This window comes from Gobius niger, assembly GCF_951799975.1.
Source record: "Gobius niger genome assembly, chromosome: 1".
Classification (NCBI taxonomy): Eukaryota; Metazoa; Chordata; class Actinopteri; order Gobiiformes; family Gobiidae; genus Gobius; species Gobius niger.
In genome coordinates, this window is record NC_136852.1 from 3,859,485 (window position 1) to 3,882,629 (window position 23,145).

At 42.5% G+C, this 23,145-nt stretch overlaps 1 protein-coding gene across 7 annotated transcripts in view; it reads left to right on the top strand.

Moving 5' to 3' along the window:
- stard13b (StAR related lipid transfer domain containing 13b) overlaps nt 1-18,826 on the top strand; it is a 154,785-nt gene extending 135,959 nt beyond the window's left edge. For all 7 annotated transcript variants that reach the window (XM_079573622.1, XM_079573623.1, XM_079573619.1 and 4 more), the window contains 11 exons: nt 62-681; nt 2,415-3,107; nt 4,413-4,583; nt 4,662-4,821; nt 6,500-6,698; nt 9,137-9,350; nt 13,046-13,160; nt 14,575-14,796; nt 14,869-15,086; nt 18,364-18,540; nt 18,655-18,826. In XM_079573622.1, coding sequence (XP_079429748.1) covers nt 62-681; nt 2,415-3,107; nt 4,413-4,583; nt 4,662-4,821; nt 6,500-6,698; nt 9,137-9,350; nt 13,046-13,160; nt 14,575-14,796; nt 14,869-15,086; nt 18,364-18,540; nt 18,655-18,772 — 2,907 coding nt within the window. In that variant the 3' untranslated portion in view covers nt 18,773-18,826. The remainder of the gene's footprint in view (nt 1-61; nt 682-2,414; nt 3,108-4,412; nt 4,584-4,661; nt 4,822-6,499; nt 6,699-9,136; nt 9,351-13,045; nt 13,161-14,574; nt 14,797-14,868; nt 15,087-18,363; nt 18,541-18,654) is intronic.
- The last annotated feature ends 4,319 nt before the right edge of the window (nt 18,827-23,145 follow it).

Sequence of the window (23,145 nt, forward strand, 5' to 3'; positions counted from 1 at the left end):
CACTTTAAAACCTAGAACTTTGGGCCGTCCGAGATTCACCGTCTCCCTTTGTGTCCCACAGAACGAAGACTCCGATGAGGACTCCGACGTGTTCGCCATCAGCGACAGATGGACCTTCGAGTGGACCAGCCGGAGGTGGTCTCGCCTTCAGGACATCGACTCTCTCCTGGGCCGCCCCCCCGACCCGGGACAGCGCCGCGACCATGAGGAGCACACGCCGCTGCGCACCACGGCCAGCAGCGAGAGCGTCCTGACCGACCTGAGCGAGCCGGAGATCTGCTCCCTGCACAGCGGGAGCAGCGGCGGCAGCAAAGGGCGGAGCACGGAGGACCTGGACTCCCCGGCCACGCCCGACCCGGCCTCCCGGACCGCCCCCGATCACGCCGGGTCCGACAGACACGGCAAAGCGAATCGCGCCAAGGACTTTCTGCGGCGCGTGGAGGCGTTACGGACCCGGGGGAACGTGGGAGGCGAGCGTAAGACTTTGATCATCAGCGCGCCAGTGCTGCAGCAGGAAGTGCGCGCTCTCCAGACCCTGCACTGCGTCGACATCGCCAACGGACACGGCGAGAACAACCAGCCGGCGAGTAAAGCCGCGTCATCGCCGTCGGGGAGTGACGGGAGCCATTCCGGCGGCAGCGCGGTCAGCACGCCCAGCCTCAAGGAACGCAAAGCTCACAGGTAACGCCGTTCAAGGTTAGCCTGTTAACTCCCACCTGAACGGATCCCGTTTTCTACAGTTTGGCTTTACCCTAATCAAAAAGCTTCTTGGGAAAAAAGCAGCAAAACAGCCACAAAAAATGAGAAGAAAGCAAGGATGTGAACGTGACAAAAATGTGACAAAAATTCAACAAAGACAAAGACAAAAATTCAACAAAAATGTGACAAAAATTCAACAAAAAAATGACAAAAATTCAACAAAATGTGACAAAAATTCTACAAAAATGTGACAAAAATTCAACAAAAAGTGACAAAAATTCAACAAAAAAAAAGACTAAAATTCAACAAAAAAATGACAAAAATTCAACAAAAATGTGACAAAAAAAGACAAAAAAATGACAAAAATTCAACAAAAAAAATGACAAAAAAAGACAAAAATTTAACAAAAATGTGACAAAAATTCAACAAAAAAATGACAAAAATCCAACAAAAAGTGACAAAAATTCAACAAAAAGTGACAAAGATTCAACGAAAAAAATGACAAAAATTCAACAAAAAAATGACAAAAATTCAACAAAGAGTGAAGAAAATTCAACAAAAAAATGACAAAAAATTCAACAAAAATGTGGCAAAAATTCAACAAAAATTGACAAAAATTCAACAAAAAAATGTCAAAAATTGAACAAAAAGTGACAAAAATTCAACAAAAAATGACAAAAATTCAACAAAAGTGACAAAAATTCAACAAAAAAAAGACAAAAATTCAACAAAAATGTGACAAAAATTCAACAAAAAGTGACAAAAATTCAACAAAATGTGACAAAAATTTAACAAAAATGTGACAAAAATTCAACAAAATGTGACAAAAATTCAACAAAAAAATGACAAAAATTCTACAAAGAGTGAAGAAAATTCAACAAAAAAATGACAAAAATGTGACAAAAAAAGACAAAAATTTAACAAAAAAAAGACTAAAATTCAACAATAAATGACAAAAATTCAACAACAAAATGACAAAAATCCAACAAAAAAATGACAAAAATTCAACAACAAAAAATGACAAAAATTCAACAAAAATTTGACAAAAATTTAACAAAAATGTGACAAAAATGTGACAAAAATTCAACAAAAATGTGACAAAAATTTAACAAAAAAATGTCAAAAATTCAACAAAAATGTGACAAAAATTCAACAAAAAAAAGACAAAAATTCAACAAAAATGTGACAAAAGTTCAACAAAAAGTGAGAAAAAATTCAACAAAAAAAAGACAAAAATTCTACAAAAATGTGACAAAAATTCAACAAAAAGTGACAAAAATTCAACAAAAAGTGACAAAAATTCAACAAAAAATGTCAAAAATTCAACAAAAAATGTCATAAATTCAACAAAAAAAGGACAAAAATTCAACGAAAATGTGACAAAAAATACAATAAAAAAAAAGGTGACACAACACAGCAACAACGTTTGAAAAAAGATCAGTTTTGTGGGTCTTAGCTTTCAAATGAGGCGTTACACAGGCCTATATAATAGCCAAAGAGGACAGAATGCATTTGGTGTAGGCGGGTGGTAAGAGGTTTTTAATAGGCTCACACACGGAAGGGTTTTGGCTAACTTCCTGTTGGTCAGTGTAGGATACAGACTACTTCCTGTCCACATTTTAAAGGGATATTTCAGGATTTTTGACATAGGGCCTCATTTCCTTTTTTGGACTATAACTGACCTGCATCACATGTGCATCCCTCTCCTCTCACAGGGCGGACCACAAACGGAGCGGGATGTACTTGGAGGACGTGGACATCTTCACCCACGGGGACGAAGTGGCGGAGGAGAATCGCAGGAACGACTTCTGCTCGTACGAGGACCTGGTGGTGCACGTCCCGCAGGACCATAAGCCGGGCACGTTCCCCAAAGCGCTGTCCATCGAAAGCTTATCCCCCACGAACGGCGCGCCCATCACCTGGCACACGGGAGGTACGCGTTACCCCGAACTCATGCCCTACAGAGGGGAGTCCAGGCCGGCGACGCAGTGCGGCTCGAGGGGCAGCCGGGTCAGCGTGTACGACAACGTCCCGGGCTCGCACCTGTACGCCAGCACGGGAGACCTGATGGACCTGGAGAAGGAGGACCTGTTCCCGCACCTGGACGACATCCTGCTCCACGTGAACGGCCTGCAGCAGATCGTGGATCGCTGGTCGAAGAACGTGTTGCCCGGGGCGGGTGTGGCGGCGGCGGAGGAGGAGGTTTCGGACGGGTCGAGGTCGAGGGGAGAGAACCTGCAGGCGTCCAGTCAGATCACGCTGGACTTCGAGGGACATTCGGCGACGGAGAGCCAGACTCCGCCCAGCGACGGCGAGAGAGACGGAGTGTCGCTGGCCGACCAGGAGCTGAGCGGGCGCAGGGAGCGGAGGGACTCGGGCGTGGGGGCGTCGCTCACCAGACCAAACCGGTAACATTTTATTACTCTACAACAGTGTTTCCCAAAAAAAAGGGGAAAATGTAACATAATTTTTATATGAAAAGCTATATTTTTCAGTAAAATGTGTTGCTTTGGGACAATTTTAGGTTTATTTTGACTGCAACATTGTCCTTTTTTCTTATAAATACCACTTAAAAGAAATTTCTGTCTAAATAAACTGCAACACCCTTGAGGTAGAGGGTACACAGTTGACCACTGAAAGGCCCAAGGGGTACGGAAGACAATAAACGTTGGGAACCACTGCTCTATAACAGGGGTGTCATGGGCTAAAATGCAGCTCCCAGGGCTTATATAACATAAACAGGAAAATACTATTGAGAACATTTTCCAATAAATTATTAATAATAATGAGCTGTGATTTTTAAGATTCAGGATTTTTTATTTGTCATAATATGTTTCTCTCATCCTTGATTGTGGAGCGGGGGGAGGGAGGGCAGGGAGTTCAGCTTCCCGATGGCCCTGTGAACGAAACAGTTCCTCAGTCGACTGGAACTGGCTTATTCGCATTTTTTTGTCAAATTCTTATCACTTTTTTGTCCATTTTTTATCATTTTTTTGTCCATTTTTTGTCTCTTTTTCGTCCATTTTTTCTCAATTTTTCGTCAAATTTTTCTCACTTTTTTTGTCAATTTTTTGTCATTTTTTTTGTCAATTTTTTGTCATTTTTTTTGTAAATTTTTTTTCTCTTTTTTGTCCATTTTTTCACTATTTTCACACCTTTTTTCCAGAAGCTTTTGGATTGGGGTAAAGCTGGAGAAAATGTGCTCGGTTCAGGTGGGAGTTAAGGGTTATTAACCAAGTTATTACATTAAAAACATCATAAACGGAGACATAAATGAGGATGAAAAATACAGGCAACAAAAAAAGTGATGACAAAGCACCAAAAATAAGATGGATGAAGTGACGACAATACAAGGATAAATCATTTTTCTAGGCCTTAGCTTTCAAATGAGGCATTACACAGGCTTAGAGTCTGTCTTTGGAAGCTGCACTCGAGAGGCTTTTAGATCTGGGTAAAGCTGACCTGGAGAAAATGTGCTCAGTCAAGGCCCGGGTTAAGAGGTGAATTCCCTTTGCTGCCAGCAGAGGGCGTTCCAATCCAAATTTGAGATGCAAACCACAAGGAAACTACACTTATTTCACATATTAAACCTTATTTCAAGTTGCCAGATCTAAACGATCACAGCTGAAGTGCCCAAAAGCTGATGCGGCATTTCTCATGCATTCATTTTTCTTGTAGTAAGCTAGTTTTATGCGTGTTCGTGTTGTTCTCAGGTTACGCTGGCCCAGTTTCCAGATCTCCAACCGCCTGAGCCACTCCACGGCGTCTCTCCAGATCAACAACCAGTCCGCGGCTCAGCTCAACCTGCTGCAGAAGTTCTCCCTGCTCAGACTCACCGCCATCATGGAGAAGTACTCGCTGTCCAACAAACACGGCTGGACGTGGTCAGTTCATCCTTAAAGTGTCGTCAATGGCCTGACACGGCTCTGGGACGCGGCGATAACACGTGTGAATGTGCGCAGGGCCGTCCCCAAGTTCATGAAGAGGATGAAGGTGCCGGATTACAAGGACAAGGCCGTGTTCGGAGTCCCGCTCATCGTCCACGTGCAGCGCTCCGGGCAGCCCCTGCCTCTGGGTCTGCAGCAGGCCCTGCGCTACCTCCGCAGCCAGTGCCTCGACCAGGTCAGAGCCACACCCAAAAACCCAAACACACTGACTTCGTGCTGGAGTTTAGAGACGCTTTGAGCTTCTGTGTTGAATCTATAAGTGACAGTTTGTCTTAATATTTCAGTTTTCTTTCACCTGAGCAGAGCAATGAGCAACAAACTGGAGAATTATTCAGTATGGAAGTACAATTTTCCAGATAGAGCTGACTTTATTACAGACTTCACTCCCTAAATCAGAGTCTCTGCTGGATTTAGCCAGAGTTAACCACAGTATTATGCTTTTTTCAATCACATAGCACCAGTCTATATCACACTACAATGATGACGAAACATTCTGTTGGTCTGTAAATGCAGTAAATTAGAATAACTGCCTTGTGTAGAATGTCTCTCTCGAAATGGCTGTAGTGAATGTCTTGAAATAGGCCTCTGTCTCTTTAAGAACCTCTGAGCCTTTCAGACACGCCCCCTCCACACGCTGTCTGTGGCATCAGTGGGGAGGGGGTTCTGCTGAGGAGCAGTGGTTGGTTACTCGGCTGGTGGCGAAAGCTCGGAGGCGTCTCCAGGAGGTGGGGGCGTTCCTAGGAGGACTCAGGCAAACCTATCCCTAAAATGGCCGCCACCTACAGTATCAATACTCTGGCTCCCACAATATACATCACTGCAGTCTGCAAAGAAACAAAGTTCGTGGAACAGGAACTGTGTGTGTTGCTGGTCCATTGACAGCACCATTTTCATTAACTACAAATTCATGCATAATTGTTTTAATTTTATTTTAGGTACTTTTTTTGTATATATATATTTTTTTGTTATGTTTTGTTTTTTTCAAAAAATATAGGACATTATCTTCACCAGACCAGGTCTATAGGGTTCTTTAAACCAGGTTCATCAGTTTTTTGTTGTTTTGTTGTTTTCGTGACTTTTTTGTCACTTTTTCGTCAAATTATTCAAATTTTTTGTCAAATTATTCACATTTTTTGTCAAATTCTTGTCACTTTTTTGTCCATTTTTTGTCACTTTTTCGTCCGTTTTTTCTAAATTTTTCGTCAAATTTTTCTCACATTTTTGTCAAATTTTTGTCCATTTTTGTCATTTTTTTTTTCATTTTTGTCTCTTTTTCGTCCATTTTTTCACTATTTTCACACCTTTTTTCCAGAAGCTTTTGGATTGGGGTAAAGCTGGAGAAAATGTGCTCGGTTCAGGTGGGAGTTAAGGGGTTATTAACCAAGTAATTACATTAAAAACATCATAAACGGAGACATAAATGAGGATGAAAAATACAGGCAACAAAAAAGTGATAACAAGGCACCATAAATAAGATGGAAGAAGTGACGACAATACAAGGAAAAATCGTTTTTGTAGGCCTTAGCTTTCAAATGGGGCATTACACAGGCTTAGAGTCTGTCTTTGGAAGCTCCACTCGAGAGGCTTTTAGATCTGGGTAAAGCTCAGTTAAGGCCCGGGTTAAGAGGTGAATTCCCTTTGCTGCCAGCAGAGGGCGTTCCAATGCTGTCAATCTATGAAACTATGGCTTCAAAAGAAAGCTTGTATTCACTGTCATACTCACTCCTTACTGTCTTTTCTTTAAGTAGAACCTATTTCACATATACAAAAGGTAAAATTTCAAGCCCAGAAGAGCCTAATCTTTACATGATGTTTAAAGCTGACCCTGCTCACTGTCCACATTTCTCCTCCAGGTGGGCCTGTTCCGTAAGTCGGGAGTGAAGTCTCGCATCCAGGCCCTGCGGCAGATGAACGAGAGCTCCCCGGACCACGTGAACTACGAGGAGCAGTCGGCGTACGACGTGGCCGACATGGTCAAGCAGTTCTTCAGGGACCTGCCCGAGCCTCTGCTCACCAGCAAACTGGGAGAGACGTTCCTCCACATCTACCAATGTGAGCGCCATGGAGCTGTATACGATCACAATCAACAGCTGACATAAGTGCATGTGGGACAGAGGAGGCATTAAAGAACATACAATATCACAAAGTCAAACGATGGCAGTATAGAGAGTAATCTTATCTAATCAAAGACCAAACTGATGATGACAGATAACATTGAATCAAAACTAAAAATCCAGTTGAAATAGCTTATTATTATTAAGCATTTAGAGCAGACCTGGGCAAAATACGGCCCACGAGATGATTCAGTCACGACTTGCAGGGCATATATTCACAAGTATGTAAAAAAAAAAGCCCATTCCTGTGTTTTTTTTTACCAGAATGCTCACTCCAGCCACTAGGGGGCAGCTTAATTAAAAAATAAAAGGAAAGAATTCCACAGGTGTCCAGCAGAGGGCACTGACATAGTAAGAAATCAGGATATAAACAACACATTGTTGTCAAGTGGGAAATAAACAGTGTTAATTTCGTCGACTAAAATATTTAGTCTTAATTTTAGTCAAAATTGGACTAAAACTAAATTGAGAGTTTCTCATGAGACTAAAACTATGACTAAAATGTCCAGATATTTTAGTCGACTAAAATAAGACTAAATAAAAATGAAAAGGAGAGACTAACATCATCCAAACTTCTATTGACTGACAAACTGAAAAAGCCTCAGATCATTTAAATTCACTGTCAAATGAACAAGTCTGAGCTTTGTTCATGTGGAAGCAGCTCCATGAAGTCGAGGACCACGATTAAATATGATTATAATGAAGATTATCAATGCAAAGTGACTAAATTAGTCATAAATTTAGTCGACTAAATTGACATGCAATTTTAGTCGGCTAAAACTAGACTAAAATTGAAAAAAAAACAAATTGACTAAATCATGACTAAAATTTAAGAACATTTTAGTCAAAAGACTAAAACTAAAATAAAATGCGTTGTCAAAATTAACACTGGAAATGGACAGTCTGCCCCTGGGCAGCTGTGGCTATAATAGCAGCTGTGGAGTGTGGAGTGAATGATTATTGACTACAGTGTGGCAGAGACTTGTGACACAGGCTTGTAAAGTGCAATAAGTTTTTATGAGGCGACAGACCTGCCAGGCTCATTATTATTCATTTACTGAAAAAAATCAATGTATTTTCAATCAAAACATTTTTTTATGAACCCGGCGATAAACTCCCAATACATTATACTCATATCCTGTAAGTGAGTTATTGTTGGTGCGGCTCCGACTCAATGCGGCCCCTTATGAAAATGAACTGCCCCCCCTGATTTAGAGAGTAATGTCTGTACATTACAGTGTAACAAGACAAACAAACATAAGACACAGAGGTTGTTTTTTTTTCATTGAGAGCCACATATTGAGACATAAACAGTACAAACCAGAGTCAAAGGCAGGTGGTCATGCAGGGAAATATTATATACTATATACTTGACCAATTTGCATTTCAATCTGCTTCTATGAACTGAAATTATTCACAGCAAACTCCAAAACTCACTTGTGTCAACGTTATCCTTCAAAAACATTTTGCAATACTCCAAGATCAGTGCACATGTCTGAATATTTGTAATATGTGTTTTCATTTCTTAAAGGGATATTTCAGCATTTTTGACATAGGGCCTCATTTCCTAGTTATCCAGAGTGTTGCTGATTTCTGGAGATATATTTTTTTTGTAATTCATGCAGTTCTTTTATTTGAAGAGTTAAGTGACGCTAGGCTAGTGCAAGGCTAGTGCATTTCTATGGTATCAGCTAGCCTGCATTAAAAACAGTCTGACCCGCTCCACAGAGCACCTGAGGCAAATCATTTATAACACCAGACTAACCATAGAAATGTCTGTGTCCATAGAGTCATTTGAAACATTTTGCATTTAAAATAACTTGTATTTGAGCAGCATCAGCTTCGTGGTTGTATAAGCTAGTGATCTGCTAGAAAATAGACCCTCAAAATGCGATCATTCGTGTGATGCAAGGTCAGTTATATTCCAAAAATTACTCTATCGACACAGACATTTATGTGGGTGGTCTGGCTGCATAAGAACTGCTTGAATTACAAAAATAAATATCTCCAGAAATCAGCAACACTCTGGATAACTAGGAAATGAGGCCCTATGTCAAAAATACTGAAATATCCCTTTAACTGGACGATGCTCCTCAGCCACAGGTCATTATTGTAAATGAGAATTTGTTCACAATTGACTTAGCAGGTAAAATAAAGAACAAAGAAACAAAAAGAAATCAACGTTTTCCACTTCAGTACAAAGCCTGTCCCTAGAAAACTCTTCAGAGAGTATAAAGAACGTGTCGGAACAATGAATATGTGCCAGATCCTCAGTCACAGTTATAAGGTCACTACAGAGAGTACAGAGGGGGACTCATGATCTGACAGCAGGGGGCGCTGTCAGCTCCGTTCTAACTCACACTGTTCTCTCTGCAGATGTGCCCCGGGAGCAGCGGCTCCAGGCCGTGCAGGCGGCCGTCATGCTCATGTCGGACGAGAACCGGGAGGTGCTGCAGACGCTGCTGTGCTTCCTCAGTGACGTCACTTCCTCTGTGCAGGAGAACCAGATGACTCCCATGAACATCGCCGTGTGCCTGGCCCCGTCGCTCTTCCACCTCAACATCCTGAAGAAGGACAACCTGTCGCCCCGGTGAGGAGGCAGTGAGGCAGTGGCAGCTTTGGCAGCTCAAATATTTCTGCAGCATTTTAGTCAAAGTAACTGACTCTCCAGATATTTCTCTCAACTAATAACTACAGTGCCTCTCGAAAGTATTCATACACCTTGAACTTTTGCACATTTTGTCATATTTACAACCCTAAACATAAAGATTTTATTTTGATTTTTTTACTGAACGTTCACACACATGTAACCAACAACTGTGAAGTGAAAGCAAAATGATACATGATTCCGTTATTTTTTTTAAAAATAGAAAAGTGAAAAGTGGAGCTTGCATAAGTATTCATACAGCATTTTCTGAGTGCATTAAATTGCCTTTATAACATTCCTAATGACTCCAGAATGTTCACACCTTGGCCTAACGGTTAAATAGAGGCACCTGTGTGTAATCTACTCTCAGTATAATTTCAGCTGTTTTTTAGGCCCTCAGAGCTGTGGTTGGAGTGTATTGGTCACTAAACAGCATCATGAAGGTCAAGGAGCACCAGAGAGGTCAGGGATAAAGCTGTGGAGAAGTTTAAAGCAGCATTAAGTTACACAAAGATTTCCCAAGATTTGAACATCTCCCGGAGCAACTGTTCAATCCATTGTTCAGAAATGGAAAGAGTAAAGCACCACTGCCAACTTACCAAGATGTGGTCGTTCACCTAAACTAACAAACCGAACAAGGAGAACACTGGTAAGATATACCACCAAGTGCCCCAAGATAACTCTGGAGGAGCTGTGAAGTCCTGCTGCTGAGCTGGGGGAATCTGGACATGGGACAACTATAAGTCGTATCTACTCAAATCTGGCCTTCATGAACGAGTGGAAGAAGAAAGCCATTATTGAAAGGAGGCCATAAGAAATCCCATTTGAAGTTTGCTAGAAGTCATATGGAGGACACAGCTCCATGTGGAAGAAGCTGCTTTGGTCAGATGAGACAAAAATTTGGCCCAAATGCAAAACGTTATGTTTGGAGCAAACCTGACACTGCTCATCGTCCTGAGTGCACCATCCCCAGTGTCAAATATACGGGGGGGAGCATCATGCTGTGGGGCTGCTTTTCCTCAGCGGGGACTGGGGAGATTGTAAGAATAGTTGGGAACATGGATGGAGCCAAATATAGAGACATTTTGGAGGAAAACCTGCTGGAGTCAGCAAGAGAACTGAGGCTGGGGCGGAGATTCACCTTCAGCAGGACAATGACCCTAAATACAAAGATAAATCTACAATGGAATGGTTCAATAAAAACATATTAATGTGTTAGAATGACCCAGTCAAAGCCCTGACCAAAATCCTATTGAAAATCTGTGGAAAGACCTGAAAACTGCTGTTCACAAACACTCTCCTTCTAATGTGACAGAGTGGAGTTGTTTTGTAAAACAAAAACATCAAAATAAAATCTTTATGTTTAGGGTTGTAAACATGACAAAATGTGCAAATGTTCAAGGTGTATGAATACTTTTGAGAGGCACTGTAAGTTTTTCAATCTAAAAATGAAAAGAAGTTGTCTGGCCTGCCAAACTACTTGCGTTTTCATAGATATTTCAGAGAGCGAGCATGCGGAGAACCCAGCGACTTTCTAACGATCTCTGCTTCCTCACAAAGGCCGCGTGTGGTGTTTTCGTTGTGCGCAAGTGAGTTTTCTCCGCTAAAACTCCCCCTTAACTCCCACCTGAACACACATTTTCTCCCGTTTGGCTTTACCCCAGTCCAAAAGCTTCTGGAAAAAAGGTGTGAGAATAGCGACAGAACTGAGATGAAAACAACGATGAAGATGTGACAAAAAAGTGAGAAAACTTTGACAAAAAAAGACAAAAAATTGATTAAAAAAAGACAAAAAATGTGACAAAAAATGACAAAAAAAATGACAAGAAATTGATTTAAAAAAAGACAAAAAATGTGACAAAAAAATGACAAAAAATCGATTAAAAATAATGACAAAAAAGTTACAAAATGAGTTGAATACCCCCCCCAAAAAAAGATGGAAAAAAGTCTGATGACGTGTAGATCTTAGTTTTCAAATGAGGCGTTACACTGGCCTACAGGATTTGGGTAAAGCTAAACTGGAGAAAATGCTCTCGGTTCAGGCGGGGGTTAAGAGGTTAAGCTAAATATAACTGAGCAGGACTGAGCAGTTTTCTTCATTATGAAAGATCAGGAGACCTTTTAAGTTTAGTTCCAATAAAATCGCCGAGCCCTAATCTCAACGATTCCTGGTGGGCGTGATTGACAGACGGCATCGACCAATTAGAGCAACACTGGATACGTCGCAGTAACAAGCAGCAAAAAGCCTTTCCAAAAACGTCCTTTTTTACGAGGAACGCTTCCAATGCTGTTTTTGCTCCGGTTTTAGGAATTTAATATTTTCCAAATGATTTAAAACAGTGCATCGGTCGCCGCGCCGCCATCTTTACTGTTTTGGAAGCGTGCGTGGTGGTGACAGGTGACTCTCGGTGCGTGATTGGACCGATGTGGGTGAAATCCTGAAATGATGGGCTGCAAGCAGACGCCCAGACGATTCTTCTTTTGAACAGAAAGGAGAAGTGTCTGACAGGCCAGGCAAGAAAAGAAGGGACTACAAACCTGTGACCTTCAGTGAGACTGAAAGAGGCTCATGTCATTTAAAATTCACAAAGCTGTTCCTTTAGCTCTGTGTTTTGTCCATGTGGGAGAATTTTTGACATAGGGCCTCATTTCCTAGTCATGCAGTTCTTGTATGCGAAGAGCTTAGTGGTGCAAGGCTAGTGCATGTCTATGGTATCAGCTAGCCTGCATTAAAAACAGTGTGACCCGCTCCACAGAGCACCTGAGGCAAATCACTTATAACACCAGACTAACCACATAAATGTCTGTGTCCATAGAATCATTATAACTGTTTTGCATTTATATTTGAGCAGCATCAGCTTCGTGGTTGTATAAGCTGCAGTGGCGGAGTGATCTGCTAGAAAATAGTTCCTCAAAATGCGATCATTCATGTGATGCAAGGTCAGTTATATTCCAAACATGATTCTATGGACACAGACATTTATATTTTGTCTGTGGAGCGGGTCACACTGTTTTTAATGCAGGCTAGCTGATACCATAGAAATGCACTAGCCTAGCGCCACTAAGCTCTTCGCATACAAGAACTGCATGAATTACAAAAAATATATATCTCTAGAAATCAGATAAACTCTGGATAACTAGGACATGAGGCCCTATGTCAAAAATCCTGAAATATCCCTTTAAAATAGGTTTGAATGCAATACTATCAATGTAAAGTTGACTATGATCAGGACTGTGAATACATTCAGTATCACAATCACTGAAGCGCTGAAATGGGCAGGAATGAGTTATACTTGTACCTGTTTAGGATTCTTTTTTTTGTTTATTGATTGGAACTCTATATAGTTTGGAGACGTGTTTGCTGTTGTGAATAAAGGAATGGTGTGAAAGTAAAAATAATAAACAGGCGTGGGTGGACCCTGTGGGAGGAGCTTGGCCTGGTTTTGGCCGGGACATGTCAGTGTGTAAAGCCCGCCTGGATGAGCTCACGAGCTGCACAAACACGGCTAAGCTCTCTAATTTAATCTCTAGTTTAGCGTGTTGAAACTGCGGCTGAAGGGATGAAGGCGGCTCCGAGCTGAGCCCGGGCCGTCACGCCGGATTCTACTGTCAACTCATCCGCTTCCTGTTTGTCCCAGGGCCATGCAGAAGAAGTACGCCACGGGCCGACCGGACCAGAAAGACCTGAACGAGAACCTGGCCGCGACGCAGGGGCTGGCGCACATGATCACCGAGTGCAACCGGCTGTTCGAGGTACTGTAGTGTGTCCCGCCCACACGGCTCTGTAGTGTCCCGCCCACACGGCTCTGTAGTGTGTCCCGCCCACACGGCTCTGTAGTGTCCCGCCCACACGGCTCTGTAGTGTCCCGCCCACACGGCTCTGTAGTGTGTCCCGCCCACACGGCTCTGTAGCAGGGTATCCGCGGGGTCTTAAAAAGTCTAAAATTGAAGAATCCAAATTTAAGGCCTTAAAAAGTCTAAAATTCTGCCTATTTGGTCTTAAAACGTGGGAAAAAAATGATTTGTCAGACAGTTGCAGCCTCTTTTTAGTAAGATTTTATTCACAAACATGATTTTTAAATGGGGGTATTATGCAAAATGGACTTTTTCAAGCTTTACATCATGTTATTATGTCATTCCCTCATTAAAAACATGCCTGAAGTGTCGCCTTGGCACATTCACGTATTTCTGAGTAATCTGTAAAAACTCTGATGGCGGCCATTTTAGGGATAGGTTTGCCTGAGTCCTCCTAGGAACGCCCCCACCTCCTGGAGACGCCTCCGAGCTTTCGTCACCAGCCGAGTAACCAACCACTGCTCCTCAGCAGAACCCCCTCCCCACTGATGCCACAGACAGCGTGTGGAGGGGGCGTGTCGGAAAGGCTCAGAGGTTCTTAAAGAGACAGAGGCCTATTTCAAGACATTCACTGCAGCCATTTTGAGAGAGACATTTTATACAAGGCAGTTATTCTAATTTACTGCATTTACAGACCAACAGAAGGTTTGGTCATGTTTGTAGTGTGATATAGACTGGTGCTATGTGATTGAAAAAAGCATAATACCCCCTCTTTAAAGCGTAAACATCAGTCCCTTTGTAACTGTAGATGATTTAAAACAAAAAGGTGTGCCTTTTATTGATCGTGCCTTAGATACAGTGGGGCAAAAAAGTATTTAGTCAGCCACCAATTGTGCAAGTTCTCCCACGAGTGGAGGACAGAAGAGCTTCTTAAAGAAGAATGTACAGGTCTGTGAGAGCCAGAGTTCTTCCTTTGTTTGAAGCGACCAAATACTTACTTTCCACCATAATTTACAAGTAAATTCTTTAAAAATCCTACAATGTGAATTCCTGGATTTTTTTTTTTCACATTCTTTCTCTCACAGTTGAAGTGTACCTATGATGAAAATTACAGACCTCTGTCATTATTTTAAGTGGGCTGACTAAATACTTTTTTGCCCCACTGTATCGTGAGTTCTGGCTCAGGCTCGGCTCCCGGTAAAGAGCCATAAATCCCATCACTTTTACGCCGTATGTAATTGTATTTTGTTTAATCTTCCACAAAGCTGAAACCAGCCCCAAACAGAAATCCTCTGCTGAAGCAAGAACCCTTGTTTGCATAATCCCGGACTTTTCTGTGATTTGTGACTCCCCCGCTCCTGATCCTCCGCAGATCCCTCACGAGATGGTCACGCAGTCCCGGAACTCGTACGTGGAGGCGGACACGCACGCCCCGACCGTGGAGGAGCTCTGCCGGCAGCTGGAGGACGACGACGGGACCTACCCCCGGCACATGGAGAACAGGCTGCAGGGCTTCCTCCGAGAGGCCCGCGAGAAGTCCAAGCACTGGGTCGCCTGCAGCAGCGCCGAAAACACCGAGCTCCACTACAAGAAGGTGCGTGCTCCAGGGGGCGGGACTTCCTCTCACCTGCACGGAGTGAATGACTGAGCGAACGTTCTCCCTCAGGTGGGGGACGGGAACCTCCTGCGGCGCTGGAAAGTGTCGGTGGAAGTGGAGGCGCCGCCCTCGGTGGTGCTGAACAGAGTGCTGCGAGAGCGCCACCTGTGGGACGTGGACCTGCTGCAGTGGAAGGTGTGCGAGACGCTGGACAGACACACGGAGGTGTTTCAGTACTCGCTCAACGGCATGGCCCCTCACCCCAGCAGGGACTTCGTGGTGCTGCGGTACGTGTCACTTTTCAAATGAGGGTTTTATACAGGGACGATGCATGGGCGTAACTTACCTACTAACCCCTTAACTCCCACCTGAACCGAGCACATTTTCTCCAGTTTGGCTTTACCCCAGTCCAAAAGCTTCTGGAAAAAAGCTGTGAAAATAGCAACATTGATGGAAATGTGACAAAAAAAGTGACGAAAAATTGATGAAAAAGTGGCAAAAATGTCACAAAAATGTCACAAAAATGTCACAAGAAATTGACGAAAAATTGACGAAAAAATGACAAAAATGTGACAAAAATGTGACAAAAATATGATAAAAATGTGACAAAAATGTGATAAAAATGTGACAAAAATGTGACAAAAAATAGCAAAAATGTGACAAAAATATGATTAAAAAATGGACGAAAAAATGACAAAAATATGATAAAAAATTTACAAAAAATGACAAAAATGTGACAAAAAATGACAAAAATGTGACAAAAATGTGATAAAAAAATGGACGAAAAAATGACAAAAAATGTGACAAAAAATGACAAAAATGTGACAAAAAAAATAACAAAAATGTGACACAAATTTGACAAAAAATGACAAAAAAATGGCAAAAAAAATGACAAAAAAGTTACAAAAGTGAGTTGAATACCCAACAAAAAAATGATGGAAAAAAAATCTGATGACGTGATGAAAAAGATTCTCTCGGTTCAGGCGGGAGTTAAGAGGTTAAAGGGATATTTCAGGATTTTTGACATAGGGCCTCACTTCCTAGTTATTCTGGAGTTTGTTTGTTTTTTAATTCATGCAGTCCTTATATTTGAAGAGTTTCGTGGCGCTAGGCTAGTGCATGTTTATGGTAACTTGTAGCCTGCATTAAAAACAGTCCGACCCAAGCACAGTGCACCTGAGGCAAATCACTTATACCACCAGACGACCCATATAAATGTCTGTGTGACTTATATTTGAGCAGCATCAGCTTGCTGGTTGTAGCTAGGCAGCGGCGGAGTGATCTGCTCGGTTACTACAAGTGGAATTCACAAAGGAGCTTCCCATCATATGTCCTTTAGCACAGGGACCTCTGGAGGTTCCTCACCAGTGATCAGGAGTTACCGTAAATCAGGGGTGGCCAACCCGCGGCTCTCGAGCCACATGCGGCTCTTGGCCAATCAGAGTGCGGCTCTTTGCATGTTTGGATATGTTTAATACAATGAGGCTCTTAAAATAATTGGTAAATATTTCCCATAAACTGTAACAGTCTTTGACCAAAAATCCAACCATCGTCCTACAGACCCTGTTTCCATCTCTACACATGAATGAGAATCTGTATCTTTCTCCTTTTCGAGGCGGCGTGTAAAAGGTGCCCGTGCGGCGGCCTCAGTCAAAGCAGGATGTAGGTTAAACAACAGGCAGGCAGATCGTAGCACTAGGATTAGCTTCTGTGCTTTTCAGGTTTCTGATCAGCCTACTCTTTATTTGATGTAATTTGGCTTCATATTCACAGAAAAAGATCAAAATTAGGAAATGGAAAAAAGCGGAGCTCTTATGAAGCGTATGATGCGACGCGCGACATCGCAACGCGGAAATACGCAAAGTCATGACTTTTCTTTCACACGTGCTGTAACTGTAACAGATGCAACTTAAAACAGACTCTCAGACGTCCAGAGGCTCCTGGTTAAACTTTATGAACTTTGTGCAGCCGAGAGTGCGTTCTCTGCACAGTCCAGTCAGGACGAAGCTGCAGGCACTGAGCGCACAGGCCAGGGGCGAACCAGAGAAGGGGGCTCAGTGGGCAGGGGCCCCACATACAAACACACCCCAGCATTAAAAAAATAAAAATAAAAATAATAATCTAAATGTCTCAGTCAGAACAGGAAACAATCTAACACAATTATTTAAAAAAAAAAGAAAAAGGCGAGGCATAAAGTTATAGTTTATTGTGATATAAATAAAACGGTCACATTCTATTTAATCACAATAAACTACTGCCCCGGAATCTCGCTAATGGTCGGAGCCTTTGTGTCTCTTCACAGGATTAAGGTTGAAAATTTCGGCTCTTGGTCTCTGACTGGTTGGCCACCCCTGCCATAAATGCTCTAATATAGGCCGGGGCCTTTATTTACTTGAGGGCATCTAGGACCAGGCCTTTATTGGAACCAGGCCACAATTAGAGACAGGCCTTTATTTCTATTTGAGCAAAACGGACGACCAGGAAAACGAAGAAAAACGAGATTTGTGTGCATTTGCACCTAAAATATTAGGTTCATTTATTAATTAACATTTCAAACCCTCTCCCAGCGGCTGGAACATTGACGCCTTTTATTTTGTCGGGACAACAGGAAGTGTTTCGTTGCTGTTAGCGGAGCTTTGACATCAATGTCACTGCAGGTTTCTGTTTCGTTTTTACCGCGGACCAGATTATTTGTTGTTATCTTGTGTAAAAGGCGAGTTTAGACGGAGCGTTTGTGTTTGTGATCGATCATAAAACTGACTCGAGAGAAGACGAGACGCTCGCGCTGATGGGAGGAGTTATTTTGAGGCGTGGGACTGACCTGCACATGGAGCAGCTGGACGTGCTTTGAAGACGCGATGGTGACTTTATTAAAACCCTGGAGGGTCACACGACATTTGTCCTGTTTCCAAATATAGTCACAGGAGGTTTGAAAAGTGGCTAAATCTGTGTCAAAGTTACGCTCGGATCAGCTCCTCCACAGCGTCGCCCTCGGCCCGGGTTCCCATTTGTTACTTCCTGCACGTGAGTTTTCATTTCCACCAGTATGAGACAAATTCCTAACATGGGGAATATTTCTACCGCTATAGTTTCTAATAAAAGCCCCGGCCTGTTTTAGAGACCGGCTTTAATTTGCCTCCGCCAGCCGAGAACCCGACCACTGTTAGAGACCCGGCCGCTAATGGAATACAGGCCAGTATTAGAGAATTAACGTTATGTGCCATCCCATAAATCACCGCGCTGCCAATCGCCCCAATCCTATATGGGTGATATTGTTTGTATGAAACAGCTGTTGGTGATGTCACGTCTCCTGTTGTTTCCGCCGCTGGGTGAGGACGGTCGGATTGTACACTGTCAATGTGTCCAATCCGACCGTTCCCTCTGTTTGCATATGTGATTGTTGACAAAAAAAATGACAACCAGAAAAGTTTTAAATACTACTTTTCATCATTTATTTGAGCTTAAACAATCAAGTAACTTTCTTTAGTCTTGTCCCGGGACCAACAGGCGCCTAAACTCGGTATCCAAAGAAAAACATTGAACACACCCGCGTCCGTGTTGCAGGTCGTGGAGGACGGACCTGCCCCGGGGCGCCTGCTCCCTCGTCTCCACGTCCGTCGAGTGCGAGGACTGTCCGTGCCTCGTCGGGGTCAGAGCCATCGTCCTGGAGTCCAGCTTCCTCCTGGAGCCGTGCGGGTCGGGCAAGTCCCGGCTCACGCACGTCTGCAGAGTGGACCTCAAGTAAGACACGCTCACGCCGCCGAATCACAAACCCCCCGGAGAGATTGTTCTCCCCGTAGTTTTCAGGAACACGTTGTAAGTTTTTGTGCCTCGTGTTTTCTTTCTCCGCTTCAGGGGCAGGACTCCGGATTGGTACAACAAGGCGTTCGGTCACCTGTGCGCCGCCGAGGCCGCGCGGATCCGCAACTCCTTCCAACCGCTCATCGCCGACGGACCAGAGACCAAGATCTGACGGCGCCGAGGTCTTTCCTCACGGACCGGAAGCGTTAGACACTACAGACGCGTGGTTCTCTATCAGCAAAAGATCCCAGTGTTTCTTTCATTCTTCACCAGGATCTTGTGTTGATGAGTCCCTTGAATCCTGGCGTTGTCGTCTGCCGTCAGGGAGGGTGAAGCCTATTGATGGAACAGCCTGGTCGTTCAGGATGTTCCGGTCGTCGGCCGATCTCTTTCTTTTTCTAGTGTGGCCGAACCGAGACCGGACCATCTGCAGCGACCTCAGATCAAAACGGTTTGTTAGATTGTTGGGCATTGTAGTATCGCCTCACAGCTTTGATCCTGAGGCTGGCGATGGTAGTGATGGCCGAGTGAAGCCTTGTAACGCTTTGCTGCAAAAAAGTGCCGTACGTTTCGAAGTCTCTGAGCTGCTTCATTCTGTCTGAACACTGACCTCTTGTGGACAAACTTTATTATCGCGACTTCTCATGAACACGACTGAAGCACCGACACGATCATGTGGAAGAGAAGCTTCAAACAGACGTGTGGAGGTTTTAATCAGTCAATCATAGGCCGATAAATCATTGTGTTTGTAACGTGGGTCTGTGGGCGGAGCTCCAGTGGGCGGGGCCTCAGTCGCCTGCAGCTCAAAGGCAGGACATCAATGCACGATCTCTGGAACTGTTTCCTGTAGACGTTTCCCTCGCCTGATCACGCCTGCTTTAGTGTCGGTTCAAAAGCAGGACTTTTAAAGCAGTACTAAGTAACGTGTTTACCTTAATAAATACTTCCCGTAGTCCCTGTGGGGGTAATACAAGTGTTTATGGGATGATTGGAGGGTCTTTCATCTCCCCCTGGTGTCTCTGACCAGAAAACCATGTTTGCAACTTGACTGCCACCGGACCGGAGAAAGCAATACACACTAATGTAATCACAAAGAAGAAGCTAACAGGCTAACGGGCAAAGCTAACTGCGGGCTAGCGTCACTTTAAACAGTATTTACAGCCAAGTTTGAGTGGCAGTAACCCTCTCTCCCTTCGCTTTTCCTGTCGGCGTAGTATTTACTCTCACGGACAATTAATTAGTTAAAAAATCGTAACTTGCTACGACACCTGCAGTTGCGCTTATGGCCTCTAGGGGGAAGAGTTACTTAGCACTGCTTTAAAGAATAAGAAAATACAAAACATATTCTGGCCCACAGCCACTTTTGCCACATTAATGCGGTTAAATGGGAAACTGGTGAAATACAACACATTTATCACAGAGGATTTACATGACCATATGGACGAGGCGCCTGAGCTCAGTGAGACGCTCTGAGCCGATGACGCTTTCAGACACGATGCACAACTCACAGAGTGAAGCAGTTTCCGAGACAGTCACATGACCAGATGTTACTGAAAGAGGCTCCGACGCAGTGTTTCAGGAAGAGCGATACAAGCAGTAAAAAAGCAGCTCTAAAACACCCAGACCCGCTAAAAATGATCCTGCGTCCCTTTAGGGTCCGAACCTCCAGTTGAGGACAGAGCCGTGGGAAGATATTTTAGTTAGGGGGCGCTGAGGGACAAAATGTACCCCCAAAATACTTTTTCTGTGCATAAATCCTATTTATTAACCTCTTAACTCCCGCCTGAACCGAGAGCATTTTCTCCAGTTCAGTTTTACCCAAATCCTGTCGGCCAGTGGAACACCTCATTTGAAAGACCTACAAAACTAAATTGATCTTTTTCTCACATCAGATTTTTTTCATCACTTTTTTTGTTGGGCAGTCGTCACTTTTTTGTCCATTTTTTCCTCAATTTTTTGTCAAATTTTTCTCACTTTTTCATTAATTTTTTGTCACTTTTTCGTCAATGTTTTCTCACTTTTTTGTCACATTTTCATCCTTGTTTTCGTCTCAGTTTTGTTGCTATTTTCACACCTTTTTTCCCAGAAGCTTTTGGATTGGGGTAAAGCTGGAGAAAATGTGCTCGGTTCAGGTGGGAGTTAAGGGGTTAATATTGCCTGCAGTTCACAAACTATCCACCAGGGGGTGCTGCAGCGCCCTCAGCACCCCCTGGGTTCCCACGGCCTTGGTTGAGAACCACAGACTGTAACAAAAGGAATCGTCCTGCCATTGTACTTAATATTCACCACTTGCTAATAATAATAATAATAACAATGACAATAATAATAATAATAATTTAATGATCTTTCTCATTAGTGATGAATGTAATCGTGTTGTTTCTACGACGTTTCAGCTGCAAATGCTTCTGAGAAGCAGAAATATGTTCTTTTTAAAGCCATAATGATGCCTGTTTGGATCACACGTGTTGTACAGATGTGTATAAGTGTAAATATGTACATATCTAAAGTATAATTATTGAATTGTTCTGGTACGTGTAGTTTGGAGCGTTGTGTGCAGCACATGGAGCACATGGAGCTGGTTCCTGAGTGTCGTCAGTGCAGGTCGTCTGAAACCTCTGGATGTAAAGAATGACTAAGGTGTGTGAGCCTCACGCCGGCTTCAGGTTCTGGACCAGACGTGTTTTTAATAAAACTATGGAACCTTACACGGATTATTGTGTTATTATGTCCTTCATGCACTCACTACTCACTCAAACGCTCGCAAACTTCACGAGGACAGACTATATTTGTCACTTTCAACAGTGCAGTGAAACGTAGAGTGTGTCGCACTTCAGTCCAATCCAAACGACACATTTACAGTCTTTAACAGTGAGCTGACAGCGCCTCCTACTGGCTGCAGAGGGGAAATACACACTGACTTATATCTTCTGTCTGAATCCAGAGGTGAAGAAATGTCTGGGATTTTAAATGTCCCATAAGTTTTTCCATAAAATACCTAATAAACCTTTGATGATAAGTATTTAAAAAACAAAAACACAGGTTGATTCAATTCAACATCAACTTTATTATTGCACTTGCACAGAACAGTTGCACAGTTTGTGACAGGTTTACATGATCTTCATACTGACAGTTTCACTCACAGGAGCCACAACCACAACACAAGACGAAGGTTTATTTATGAACAGGTCAGTATGTAATAAATATAAGGCTCAAAATGTTTACTTTGCTATATAGGGCAGAGCAGAGCAGAGGTCACTGCTCCACCTGCTGAGAATAATTCAAAGAGACTTGGCTTTGGGCGGCTTTAAGGCTTTATTAAAACTGTAATGTGTTCTCTTCATTTGACCCGTCCTCAATAAGCAGTGCGCTCGAGCCCGGGGGCGAGTGCTGTTTTTGTTCCTTTTATTCGTAGTCTGCTTTCAGTTTCAAAAACACGACGTAAACAAGACGAAAACGCAACGGAAACGCAACGAAAATGGGCCGAAAATGCAACAAAAACGGGACGAAAAAATGACCAAAAAAAAAATCCAGCAAAAAAGTGACAAAAATCCAGAAAAAAAGTAACAAAAATCCAGAAAAAAAGTGACAAAAATCAAGCAAAAAAATGACAAAAATCAAGCAAAAAAGTGACAAAAATCCAGAAAAAAAATGACAAAAATCCAGCAAAAAAATGACAAAAATCCAGCAAAAAAGTGACAAAAACCCAGCAAAAAAGTGACAAAAATCCAGCAAAAAAGTGACAAAAATCCAGCAAAAAAAGTGACAAAAATCCAGCAAAAAAGTAACAAAAATCCAGAAAAAAAGTGACAAAAATCAAGCAAAAAAGTGACAAAAATCCAGAAAAAAAATGACAAAAATCCAGCAAAAAAATGACAAAAATCCAGCAAAAAAGTGACAAAAATCCAGAAAAAAAGTAACAAAAATCCAGAAAAAAAGTGACAAAAATCAAGCAAAAAAATGACAAAAATCAAGCAAAAAAGTGACAAAAATCCAGAAAAAAAATGACAAAAATCCAGCAAAAAAGTGACAAAAACCCAGCAAAAAAGTGACAAAAATCCAGCAAAAAAGTGACAAAAATCCAACAAAAAAGTAACAAAAATCCAGCAAAAAAGTGACAAAAATCCAACAAAAAAGTAACAAAAATCCAGAAAAAAAATGACAAAAATCCAGCAAAAAAATGACAAAAATCCAGCAAAAAAGTGACAAAAACCCAGCAAAAAAGTGACAAAAATCCAGCAAAAAAAGTGACAAAAATCCAGCAAAAAAGTAACAAAAATCCAGAAAAAAAGTGACAAAAATCAAGCAAAAAAGTGACAAAAATCCAGAAAAAAAATGACAAAAATCCAGCAAAAAAATGACAAAAATCCAGCAAAAAAGTGACAAAAATCCAGCAAAAAAGTGACAAAAATCCAGCAAGAAAATTGACAAAAATCCAGCAAAAAAGCAATAAAAAAGTGACAAAAACACATAAGGGAAATAAAAAGTGACGACGATGGCAAAGAGGAGAGACTGCATTTGGTTTTGGCGGGTGGTAAGAGGTTAATT